Source organism: Branchiostoma belcheri, unplaced genomic scaffold, assembly GCF_001625305.1.
Source record: "Branchiostoma belcheri isolate BF01 breed outbred unplaced genomic scaffold, Haploidv18h27 scaffold28, whole genome shotgun sequence".
Taxonomy (NCBI): Eukaryota; Metazoa; Chordata; class Leptocardii; order Amphioxiformes; family Branchiostomatidae; genus Branchiostoma; species Branchiostoma belcheri.
The window spans coordinates 3,071,969-3,084,154 of record NW_017803887.1 but is presented as its reverse complement, the minus strand read 5'-3'; the positions used below and the strand labels follow the sequence as shown (position 1 = coordinate 3,084,154).

Genomic DNA, 12,186 nt, shown 5'->3' with positions numbered 1-12,186 from the left:
TGATTCTTTTTTTTTTTTTTGCAAATCAGAAAAAAAATGAAGCGGGTGAATCCGTTAACCAAGAAATTAAATTGGTCTGGCCTTATAATGAGGTCTTTAATACATCAACTGTCACAGTATGACACACATTGAAAGTCGTACAACAATATTTAAAAGAAGACTTAGATTTTTTTAAAACGGAAAATCTAAGCCTCAGACACTGACACACTAAAAAAGCGGGCTGCGTATTGATTGGTGTTGTTTGGGGATAAAATCTGACATGTCATGATCGTAAATAGAACCGGGCCAATCTAAACCTAATTTCGCTGATGGGGCGGCCTAGATTGGCACGGAGCCAATTCCAAATCACATTGCAGACATGACAGACGAGAAGAGAAATGGTTGTGACACTGGGTCAGAGATTACCGGTACTACACACAGAAGCACAGGTGAGGAAATTTGGGGCCATCTGGGCATTACATGTGGGTTATCCTGGAACCAATAGGTCCTGGGTTCGATACTCACGCAAGTTATGGGGATGTTTGTACTTGCCTTCATGGGCTACAGAATCTGGCTTTCAGTAAACTGTGCATGTCCTGGAAACACACTGGCGGATCAAGCATTCTCTATCAGCTATAGAATTAACACAATCCCTACTCGGAACCAAAAGGTCCCGGGTTCGAATCCTGCCATGTCACTGATGTTGTGCCCTTGGGAAAGGCACTTAATACAACTTTCCTCAGGACACTTTACTCAGGTGTAACAGACTTCACTCAGGTGTAAATGATCATGAGTACCTACAAATGTGTAGCTTTGGCTGACGTCGTCTCAGATAGGATACAAAGCCAAAAGACCCATGATCGGGAGAGCTACACCTTGAGCACATTTAAGATCCCACCACACTAATTGAAAAGTGCAGGGGTTCCTCCCTGTGTAAGTGGTTCAAACCTTACAGTCTGGTCTCAGGTTTGACATCTTGAAAAAGTGATAGTCACCTGCTATGTCAATCCTTCCTTAAATGTGGTAAATCTCCATAAATAAATAATTAATTGTGGGTAAGGCCACACCAATTTAATTTCTTGGTTAACGGATTCGCCGCTTCATTTTTTTCTGATTTGCAAATAAAAATAAAAATCCAGAATGAACTGCAAAATGCTCATATTTTGTCCTGAACAGTTGAAAACAGTCCTTTTCGTCCTAGTTGTTACAGTTATTCCATCTTACAATGCAATGGTATCATTAAAAGTTCAACATTCATTGTTTAAGTTTTGAACCAGCCTGGTGTGTTGACTTCATGGCTCCTATCGTACCATTTTGGGCCATAATACGATGCCTAGGCCTGTTTTTATTTTTATTTTTTTTTCGCCCGCCCGCTCCATTATTTTTCTAGAAAAATCCGTTAACCAAGAAATTAAATTGGTGTGGCCTAATCTATCAGTTGTGTGGCATCGGTGGCGCAACAGTTAGAGCGTTGAACCAATAGGCCCTGGGTTTGATACTCACCATGCCCCAACATTGTGCACTTGGAAAAGGCACTTCTCATGACTTCCCTCCCTGTACGGTGGAGTGATGCCCACTGAGCCTCTTAGGCTAATCTGTCTAAATGTGTGCCAAAAACACACTACGGATTTGGTGCACCAATGTGCCAACATCTGCACATTTGCCATAGATTTATGTCAATCCCCAAATGTGGTAAATCTCCATAAAAATAAGAAAAAAACTAAAGTACTGACCCTCATCTGTTGTGTCTGTGCGACTGCCTGTCCCCCGCTACTCTGACTCTGTCCTGACCCTGCACTGCGCCCACTGCCCATACTCCCCACACTGTCCCTGCTGCCTGCGCTCCCGTTGTCAGACGAAGACTTCCTCGGCAGCCACACCTCGTCCCCCATGGCTGCGTTCGGAGGCCTGGGAGTGTCGTACTTTGCCTGTTTACTCGCTGTGAAGGGGGAAGAAAGAGCAGTACAGATGAGTGCTGTGTATCTAAACCCACATTCAGGTTCAGGTCCTTTGGAACAAATTACCACTACAAAATTATAATGAAAACACTGACCAGCACATCTAACTTTAAGAAAGCTATTCGCCAACTGTTCATACTGTGTGACATGTGTGATTAGTTTGTAGATTATGTTCCTTCATTAGTATAGTGTATTAGTATAGTGTAAATCTCTTTTTTGTGTTATCCATGTACACTGAATGTATGCGTTTTTACTATGTTATTTGTTTTATGTATGTTTTTTTTTTTCGAATGAACCCTGGAAGATTAGCCTTTTGGCTAAAGGGTATCAGAACAAAAAGATAGAGAGAGGTCCGGATTCAAGTCCAGAGGTTTAGGTTCAGGTCCGGGCATATACAAAATATGGGACTTCTCAGTTAACATTTCCCAATGGAAAATGGGGGATCTTTACCACCAAATTTGTAGCGAGTACTGCACTACCAGGGTTTAGAAGCAAGATATGTTGTTTGCGGGGCATGTCTGGGCAAAGCTGTGGCCACATAATTTAAGAAGGCCGATACTTGACAATGCCCAATGACAATGTTTTCTTCATTTTGCAGCGCAAATTTTTGACTATTGAAGATTTCTGGTGGTTTACACCAAAAAGGGGAATGTGACAAATGTGAACATAAAAACAATGACAAGATACAGGAGTAACATTAGCCAGGCCTAAGAAAAAAAATGTGTTTCCTGTTTCAGTCCTGAAAAAATTAGGGTCGGTGGGTAGGGATTATCTTTTTTGTTCTTTTTTCTTCAGGCTTTGGCAATCTCTAGTGATCAAACTAAAGTAAAGTTTTCTACATGTATGTCAATGTTCAAAAACTGATTGTACAATGTTTCATTACTCAGGTGTAAGATTATGGAGCTAGAAAAGGTTGATCAACCCCTTTCAGAGGTCTTAAAAAAATCTAGGGTCTGCAGTTTTTTCTAGGGTCAGTCGGGAAAAAAGGAAACACAACATTTTCTTTCCTTGGCCCCAGCATATACAATCATATAAAAGTTCTTACTGAGGAATGGCGGGTGTGCGGCAGGAGGCAGGTGTGGTTCGCTGTACGCCGGTGGTTCTGCCTCCGCCCCCTCTATCATGTCTGACTTCCTCTTGGGCGGGGTGTCGGGGGTGTCTGTCCCATCTCCCTGGTGGTAGTTATACTGACAAAGCAGAAATGAGAACATTTTTACATGTATTAGTACCTTTCATGGAAGAAGATTTGTTTTGTAAACAAATTTGTAACTGTACCATTCTGTTGTTAAAGACTTCCAATGTGATTTTAGGGCAGCAAAACTAGAAATATTATGAATAAGGCAATCTTAAAGTTTGTGATATTGACACATACTGCTTCACATCAGCACATTTGAGTCAGTATTTAGTACTTTGGGCTTTTAAAACTGCAGAAACAACCCCCCGCCCCAAAAAAAAAATCAGCCAAGGGCCCTTCCAGTAACCATTTTCCGTCAGAATTTTAAGCAACTGCATAATTATGATTTTGGAAATGGTCAGACGTTTCGGGTAGCATCCACTACCTTTCCTCAGTGACACAGGAGATCTGTCAGTTTAAATTTTAAAAAATTGTGTTCACTTATTTGCACATCAAACACTAGTTCGTACTTGTAAACCTGCTTTTCTGAAAACTTTCCAGTGTCACTGACAAAAGGAAGTGCTACCTGAAATGTCTGACAGTTTCCAAGATCATGTTCAGTTGCTTGAGTAACTATTTTTTGGCGTATCTTATTACCTGGAAAGGCTGGATGTTTAACCTTCACCGACGTAATCGAACTATCTTTTACCATTTTACAAACTGTGCTCCCACTCCTACCCTTACCCTGTGTTTTGTTCCCCTGTTGGGCAGAGTTGCTGACCCACTCTCCAGTCCCATGACCCCGGTTGGGCGACCTCCGTAGCCCGACAGCTGATCGTAGCTATCTGTTGGGGGATCGGAAAATCTGGCGTCAAGAGAAGCTACAGGGGTGACAGGAGAGAGAGAGAGAGAGAGAGAGAGAGAAGGATGGAAAGAGAGAGAATGGAGATGAATGAAAGGTGAAAAAAGCATGGTAATAAAAAACATTGATTATTTCATAAGTTGTCATGTATGTGCAAGTTTCGTCCATATTATGGCATGTACACTGAAATAAGATACCTGAAAACACTGTTTCACACTAGACAAGATAGCTGCAATTCTAACTATGAAGCTAGATGGGGCTTTTGATAATCAGTGTTCTCACCAGGATTTTTTCACAGCATAGGGGGCCAGGTTTGGGCCGGGCCACACATCGAGCGGCGAAGGCGCGAGGGCGAGCGCCGCAGGCGCGAGTAATGTAGGGGGGTCCGGGGGTATCCTCCCCCGGAAAATTTTGAAATATATAGCCCTCTGAAACACCATTTCCTGCATTTTGAGGGTCAAATTTTGAAAAAGTTTTCATCTTTGTTACAGCTTTTTTTAAAGGTTTAAATCCAAAATTTGTTTCCAAATTCATGAAGGGTCATAATAAATGGAGTTACTTATGCTTGGCACAGGTCTTGGGCAAAATACTCAGCCACTCAGAGACACTGTATAGACTAATTAATATAGAGCCATTCCAAGTCACTGACACTGTGCAAGTTTTTTTTATACTTTACTACTAAATATTTCATTTTGAAATGACTATAAATCTGTTATTCATATTTATAAATGTTTCAAAAAGTAAACTACTGGAGTACACTTGTATCATGTTTTAGAATTTGTTCTGATATTTTAACTTTGCGACATCAAGCTCAAGCCTCGGCACAGTTCAAAGGGTTTCTTTCATCTGTCAACATTATGCTGTCAACACAACATCGGCAGCCAACAACTTGAACAAGAGGTTCTTTGGTGAATACGCAGTGCTTCCTCGTGGCATTGGTAAATTATATTGGTAAAATGATGGAATTACTTGATAATGAGCTATATTACCGACGAAATCAATAACATTCTGAGGGAAAACACCGTGAAAACTGGCTTCTGTGCAGCTATGTCAATTTCTAACATGTGTTGCGTGCGCGCCATCTTGGAAGAGTCTGTTCTGTAAACAGGGGGAAAGTTTATTGGAAATACTTCAAACCCTTGTCAAATGATAAAAAAATACGATATTATGCAGGAACAACATGGCACATTTATATATTAATGCTTAGATTTTGAATTTAAAATTGTATTGACAGATGTTGAAAGGTAGACAACATTAGATTTGAGACATCGTGGTCCCTTGAAATGAACTTATCCAAAACATGCTGCAGGCCGCCCAGGCCTTGTTAGCGCTGTCTGTTTAATTTTTCGGTAAATTTCTCCATGCAAGACGATCCAGCCAAAAAAGTTGACATGTTTGGAGAACAATAAAGGATGTATGCTGTTGAGTGGCGTACATAATGGCACCCAGGTTTCTGGATTAGAGCTTTATTTACGCCCGTGCCATGTGCCTCGCAAGCATGGGGAGGGCAGGTCGGTGGTTCAAGTTCTCACTTCGGTCCTTGTTTATCTCGCAAAATTTGGGTATTTCTGCTAGTTTTAAGGTGTAATTGATAGGAAATATCAAAGACTAGGTACTGATGGAAGTGATAATGTTTGTTTCCGAGTACTGAGCTTGAACGTACAGGCAAAACTTAGCGCGCCGCTCGCGAGCCGCCCCTGACGGCCTGACATTGTCACGCCCGTATGTTACGCCCGTCTATCGCCGCCAATTTGGGGAGTTTGATTAATTAACTCACAGCAGGTTGTGAATCACTTCTTTGTTACTGATAACTGCGTTCTATGAGATGTTCAATGGACCTATACCATTATTACGTCACAGTTTGTTTACCGCAATGAATGCCGGTCAATCGACGTTTATATTGTACAAGGGTGCGTAGCGCGGTGTGTGTTTGTGTAGCGTTAGCCTAATATAAGGCTTTTAATACAGTACTACTTTCGTCTAATGTCACAACTAAATCACCCATGCGGTATGTAATGCTGTGTCAACACAACTAGACGCAGCAAAAATCAAACATAGCTGACTTTGAAAACTTTGAAATGATCTTTATTCTTTAACTGACTGTTCTAGAATGTTCTTTAGAACAGGTAAACAAACTGTGACGTAATAATGGTATAGGTCCATTTGTGCCGAGAGCAAAGACATCATTTTTATCAAGTTTAAAGCAAGGATTATAATTTGCGACGGTAGCCGAGATCAAAGGGGTAAAAATCAACTGAAAATCCCGCTATGCTTGTTGGAAACACAGCATAGCGGCAAAATTACAGCGTAGCGGAACAAATTCACAGCATAGCGGCCCGCTATGCTCAAAAGGCCTGGCGAGAACACTGATAATACATGAGTTGTATGAAGCAGTCCATCAATGTGTAAGCAACCTGAAGACATTCTGGTGTAATGTGGACTGAGTGCACAAACAAACCTCTGCAGTTTTTCTATGCACAGACAGAGGGTGTTGCTACACATACCTCTCTTGAATGAAGCTGTAGATGGAGATTCTGAGTATATTCCTGAATCCTCACGTTCCGGATAAGCACTGCTGCCCATTGGTAGATCTCTGGGAGGCTGGGGGTACGCAGCGTAGGGGGCAGGGACGTCGCCGGACCCCCCTGGGGACTGGGGTGGGGGGATACCCCCCTGCGGTGGTGTCATGCCATCCGAGGTGGAGTGGGGAAACTGGGGTCCCAGCGTGGCATAGGGATGGTAGCCATGGTAGTTATCTGTAACAAGAAAAATAGACTGTCAGATAAAAAGAAGCTTGCTCAGGTCCATTTTGTGTATGTGGGCATATCATTGATTCTTGTATGTACAGTTTGTATCAATTTGCACACCTCAGATGGATTATTAGACATACATGTACATGTACAATGTATAAAGTATTTATAGAGTTTTTCCACGGTATTTTTATATTCACCATTTTCTTGGTAACTCTGTACTGTGAACTAATCATTACTGTTAACAAATCATTTGTCTTTTGCCCCTCCTCCCCCCCTCCCCACTACCGTAAACACATAGCTTCATGAACAGCTCCATTTTTAACTGCCAGCCATCTGAGAAGTGATCTGTGTGATTTGTTGCAAATAAGATAGGGGGCTCTCTTGACCATGTCATCAGTTACAACAAATACCCCGGACTCTATATAAAAACACTCCTTCCACGAAACTTACTTGATTTTTGCAAGGTGTTATATGGCTGTAACCCTCCATCAGTGTAATCTGTGGTGATCAAAAGAAAACAAAAAAATTAATCATAAAACTAAATAATAGATAATAATTATAACTTGGAGAGGGCCCAAGCTTTTCCTCAAACTTCTGGCTGGCATTCAAAACTGTAACTGTCAAACATAAACTATGGCTCCTTCAGGGAGTGACTGGTGTGACATACAATGTATAGCCAGAGAGCAGGGTGGGGTGAACCAGTAAACACATGTGAAGTGCTCTGGAACATCTCACACTAAACCCTAACCTTGACTCCATGCCAAGAGACACACCTAAAAGACCACTCTGGGTCCAATCACCAGCAAACCTCTAACGCCCTTTAGCCTACTGAGGTTGTAATTTAAAAGGGCAAACATCACAGTGGTGCAACATTGATTTAACCATTTTCACCCAGGCCTGAACATGACCATGAACATTTGAGTCTGTAAATTATGCTACAGCAATGAATTTACTCTGTTTAGTGCTGTGTACCGGTTCACTCGACCGGTTCTGGACTTGTAAAAATGTTTAGGTTCAAGTAAAAAAAAAAACTAAAAGGCAAGAAACAGTTCCGGACTAATTCCAAAAAAAAATCACCTAAAAGCTTCCATATAGTGCAAAATCTGTGCTGCAAAATGAAGAAAACATTGCCATCAGGCATCGTCAAGTGTCGGCCTCCATGTTATGTGGCCACAGTTTTGCCCAGACAACATTCCAAGGTTGCCAACATGCAATTTTGTATATGTCATGGGTTTCGGTCTGGACTTACAAGTCCAGAACTGAACCTAAACCTCTGGACTTGAATCCAGACCTGAACCTAAATGTGGGTTTAGATACACAGCACTAACTCTTTTCAACAGTTAGAATTAATCTACACTTACAAGTTAGAATGCAATATTTGCTTTAGATTCTCTCTTAAGAGGCTGTATTTTAGCTTGAAGGCAAACCACTTTACTACCTAGCAATTAAAACTAAACACATCCAAGCCAAAGCCCCAAGATGATCTGGAAAGCATCAGAGAGGTACCGGTATTAAACAAATGTCTGAATCATGCCAAAGGCATGCCTGCGGTAACAACACTTCAAAGCCAGCCCAAGTCACCAAATAATATTTCCTGGGGCAACACTTCCCTACAAATATATGGTAATCTGAGCACAGTTTGGAGTCATACTAGTATTCTGTAGGTACAGATGGTATTATAGTTGGCCACAGCATTAAAATCTAATGAAAGAAAAACACAGAAACCAAGGAGAAGCTTTAGGCTACCTGTAACTTTCCTTTTTAGGTCACACCAATTTAATTTGTTGGTTCTCGGATTTGCCAAAAAAAAAAAAGAATCTGGTTCTGAATCAACTCAATTATGCTCATATCTTGCCCCCAGCAGTTGAGGAAAGTCCTTTTCTTCCTAGTTGTTACAGTTTTTCCATCTATCAATGCAGTGGTTTGATTAAAAGTTCAAAATTCATTGTTTAGATATTAGCCCAGCCTTTGTGTTGACTTCATGGCTCCTCTTTTCTTTTTTTGCAAATCAGAAAAAAAATGAAGAGGAAAATCCGAGAACCAACAAATTACATTGGCGTGGCCTTAGCAATTAGATCTTCTGAGACACCAACAAGATCAGTACAATCCAATTCAACACAACTCAACTGCATCTTTCGCCACATGGAACCAGTTTCAAAATCCTCAGTTAAGTTAACAAGCAAGAAACTATTCTCTTCATCCATGGATGGATGCGAAATGTAGAGAAATGTGGATCTTTAAGATAACCTCCCAGATACAATGGATGGGTGGAAGACTGGTGGAAGAGCACATTTGAATGCTCCAAGCATGGCTAAATGAAGTTGTGAGCTGATACCCATTCAAAGCACCACTTTCCTAGTGTAAATGGTACATGGCATCTACTCCTAATTGCTGCAATATTGAAACAGCTTAGTCTGGAAGTGCTCCAGAAAAACCCTCAAAGCCAGGCTGGCACAGTATAAATGCAGATGTAGGCAATACAGAGACTTGATATAGGGACACCTCAGGCCTAGGAAAAAAAATGCCGTGTTTCCTGTTTCAGTCCTGAAAAAAATTAGGGTAGGTATTTTTCGTTTACCGAAGGAAAACATATTGTTTTTGCTCAGTTTCTTCTTCCTCTTCTTCTTCTACAAAGTGACCTCAATGACCAGTCCTGAACCAATGATGTGTCTAATACCTAACTAGTGTTGGGTTACATCATGTTGCAATTTTATAGCAAGAGGGATTTAGACTCCTGTCTGATCAGATGTATGTCTTGAATGAGTAAGAATTAACAGAGCAGACCTACATTGTATGTGAAAGTAAACATTATACATTTGCCTTGTGTTTTTTTTTGCTTTCTTTTTTTTATTACACTTTCACGATCTCTAGTGATTGAACTTATACAGTTTAACAAAGTAAAACTTGCATGAGGACACATTTTTAATGTCATTGTCAGCGTTGGAAAACCGATTGTACAACGTTTCATCACTTATAATTAAACGTGTCAGATCATGTAGCTAGAAAAGGTGGATCAGCTCAAACAATCTATGTCCTTCGCAGAGGTCCACCAAAAAATAAGCCTAGTGTTGGCAGCTTTTTCTAAGGTCGGTCGGGAACCTGGAAACACAACATTTTTTCCTTAGGCCTCAAAGAGGACCCTCCACTGATCTTCCAAATCCCCAATCACCAAATAGTTGGCCCGTAGCCAAGGATTCCTTTTGAAGTCTAACTCCTGAGTGATACTTCAGTGTAACGCTTGAGGCCACTGTCATGTTTTCTGGCTTTGACCCAGGACACACAATGAGTTTAAGAGGATACCATGTCCTTACAGACACATCATAATGTATACAAAGTATGCAGGGGATCAAGACAGAATTTCACTGTCTAAGGCCACAGCAAGTAATTTTTATGGATGACATCAGCGTGCGCATAAATTTTTGCCTGATTTGGGGAAAAAAACAAGAAATTTTGTTGCCTTCTGACAGTGGTCAACATGCCAAAAATGGGCAAAGATGTCTGTTGCCATGCCGGAAGGTGGATAACAGATAACTATGAAGAGAGGAGACAAGAAAAGGCTCTGATTTAATGTTTTTTTTCTTACTTTGATGCAGTGATATGTGGTGCTGGCTGTGTGTATGTGATGTTCCCACTGAATCAAAACCATCTGTACAGTGATTGAGTCAAAATTTTAAAATGTAGGAACCTTGTTTTTTTTGGCCTGGCTTGTATTTTTTCACCCGCTCGAATTAGATTTAGAGTCTGCGGAGGATGACATTCATAAAATTTACTTGCTGTGTCCTTACGGCACATCATAATGTATACAAAGTATGCAGGGGATCAAGGTGGAATCTCACTGTCTAATCCTAGCAAACATAGCAGGGGTATCCTTCAATCAAAAACCTCCTATCCTATGTCGTTTGGATTGTGAACACCTGGTTTTGAAGGTATTATCAGAAACATCAAGGAAAAGCTTATTGATGTTGGGACTTGTGTAGATCAGGAAAACATCGTAAAGTGTACTTGTCTCACAGGGCTCGAAATTCATTTTTGGGAATAGGTGCACTGGTGCACCCAACCTAAAACATTAGGTGCACAAAAATTCTTTTAGGTGCACCATATAAAACAAAACCTAATTACAGATCTTACTGCTCCTCTTCTAAGCTTGAAACTGCAATGGGAGCTAACTTTCAAACAAGTACTACATGTACACCAACAATTCTCTTATTTTTCTGACACTCTGATGACAAGAATATCCTGTACTATTCTACATTTGATTTGTACAAAACTATGTACAAAAATATTTGGGTGCACCCGAGTGCACCCACAGAACAAAATTGGGTGCACAGCTCCAAATTTGGGTGCACTAAGGTGCACATACACCCAGTATTTCCAGCCCTGTCTCAGGTGCATCTGACAGTATTCAATTCACTAAGAGTTTAACTGTAGGTTGTAGTCACCAAATATTACTTTGATTCAAGAGGCACTGGAATAATACATACAGGTAAGACTATACCCAAAGAATGAAATGAAGCTATGAAAGCTTTATGGTATAACACTGTTGCTGAAATGTCTTCAATGTTATCAAAGATAAATTCAACCTTCCCACATCAAGATAAATTCAGCTTTTGGAGTCTCAATGAAAATTTGTGGCTAAGAAAACTATTTATAAATGCTTGCAATGATTTGAACAACAGATCCCTTACTTGTAAAAACAGCCCCACTCTAAGGAATATAGATGGAAGGCAGTACAAAGCACTGAAGTTTGAACCACGCTCCAAAGGCAACAATGTCTGACTTTCTCTTAGCCAAGATTGAATCTCACTACGAATCTTTTCCCTACGGAACCTTTAGAAAACAGTTGTCTTTTGTTGGTAAAACGGAAAAATAACATTGTCATTTCCTCACAAGGGAAGCAAACATAGAAGGAAAGCATTTGTACTTGGCAGAGGCTCATCTGCTAATTTCCCGAAAGATCTTTTGGTTTTTGGCAGCTGTCAGACAACTTATAACTAGAGAAGTAACATTTGCAAAGCATATGCATAATGTCTTCCTTCGGACATGGTCTGACTTGTTAATTTTTACTCAAACACATTCACATACACATACATGTACTACTAGTATATGGTGACTGGAGTAGAGCAGACCATGAAGTTTGCAACATTATATAACCCAACACCAGTCACCACGGTGACAGACGTCAACAAATCATGTCATTGGCCAGGTCAGAGGTTAGTGTTTGGAACAGAAGAGGAGGAAGAAACTGAGTAAAAACAATATGTTTTCCTTCGGTAAACATAATTATGCCAAAAAACAGTTACTCATGCAATTGGATATGATTTTGGAAACGGTCAGACGCTTCAGCTAGCATCCACTACATGTATCTTTTGTCAGTGACACTGGAGAGTTGTATGAAAACCAGGTTTATAAGTACGAACTATAATGATGCAAATAAGTGAAGACTGAAGACAAATATTTTGAAAGTCCAACAAAAGAGCTCCCCTCCAGTGTCTGTATCTGTATCTGTATAGCCGGTATAAC

General features: G+C 40.6%; 1 protein-coding gene across 6 annotated transcripts in view; it reads right to left on the bottom strand.

The window, feature by feature from the left end:
* LOC109472606 (caskin-1-like) overlaps positions 1–12,186 on the bottom strand; it is a 90,436-nt gene that overhangs the window by 61,262 nt on the left and 16,988 nt on the right. For 5 of the 6 annotated variants that reach the window (XM_019772402.1, XM_019772404.1, XM_019772403.1 and 2 more), the window contains exons 9-13: positions 7,117–7,164; positions 6,418–6,669; positions 3,796–3,932; positions 2,983–3,124; positions 1,713–1,918 (exon numbers count right to left, since the gene is read on the bottom strand). In XM_019772402.1, coding sequence (XP_019627961.1) covers positions 1,713–1,918; positions 2,983–3,124; positions 3,796–3,932; positions 6,418–6,669; positions 7,117–7,164 — 785 coding nt within the window. The remainder of the gene's footprint in view (positions 1–1,712; positions 1,919–2,982; positions 3,125–3,795; positions 3,933–6,417; positions 6,670–7,116; positions 7,165–12,186) is intronic. The other variant, XM_019772406.1, reaches the window with a different exon arrangement.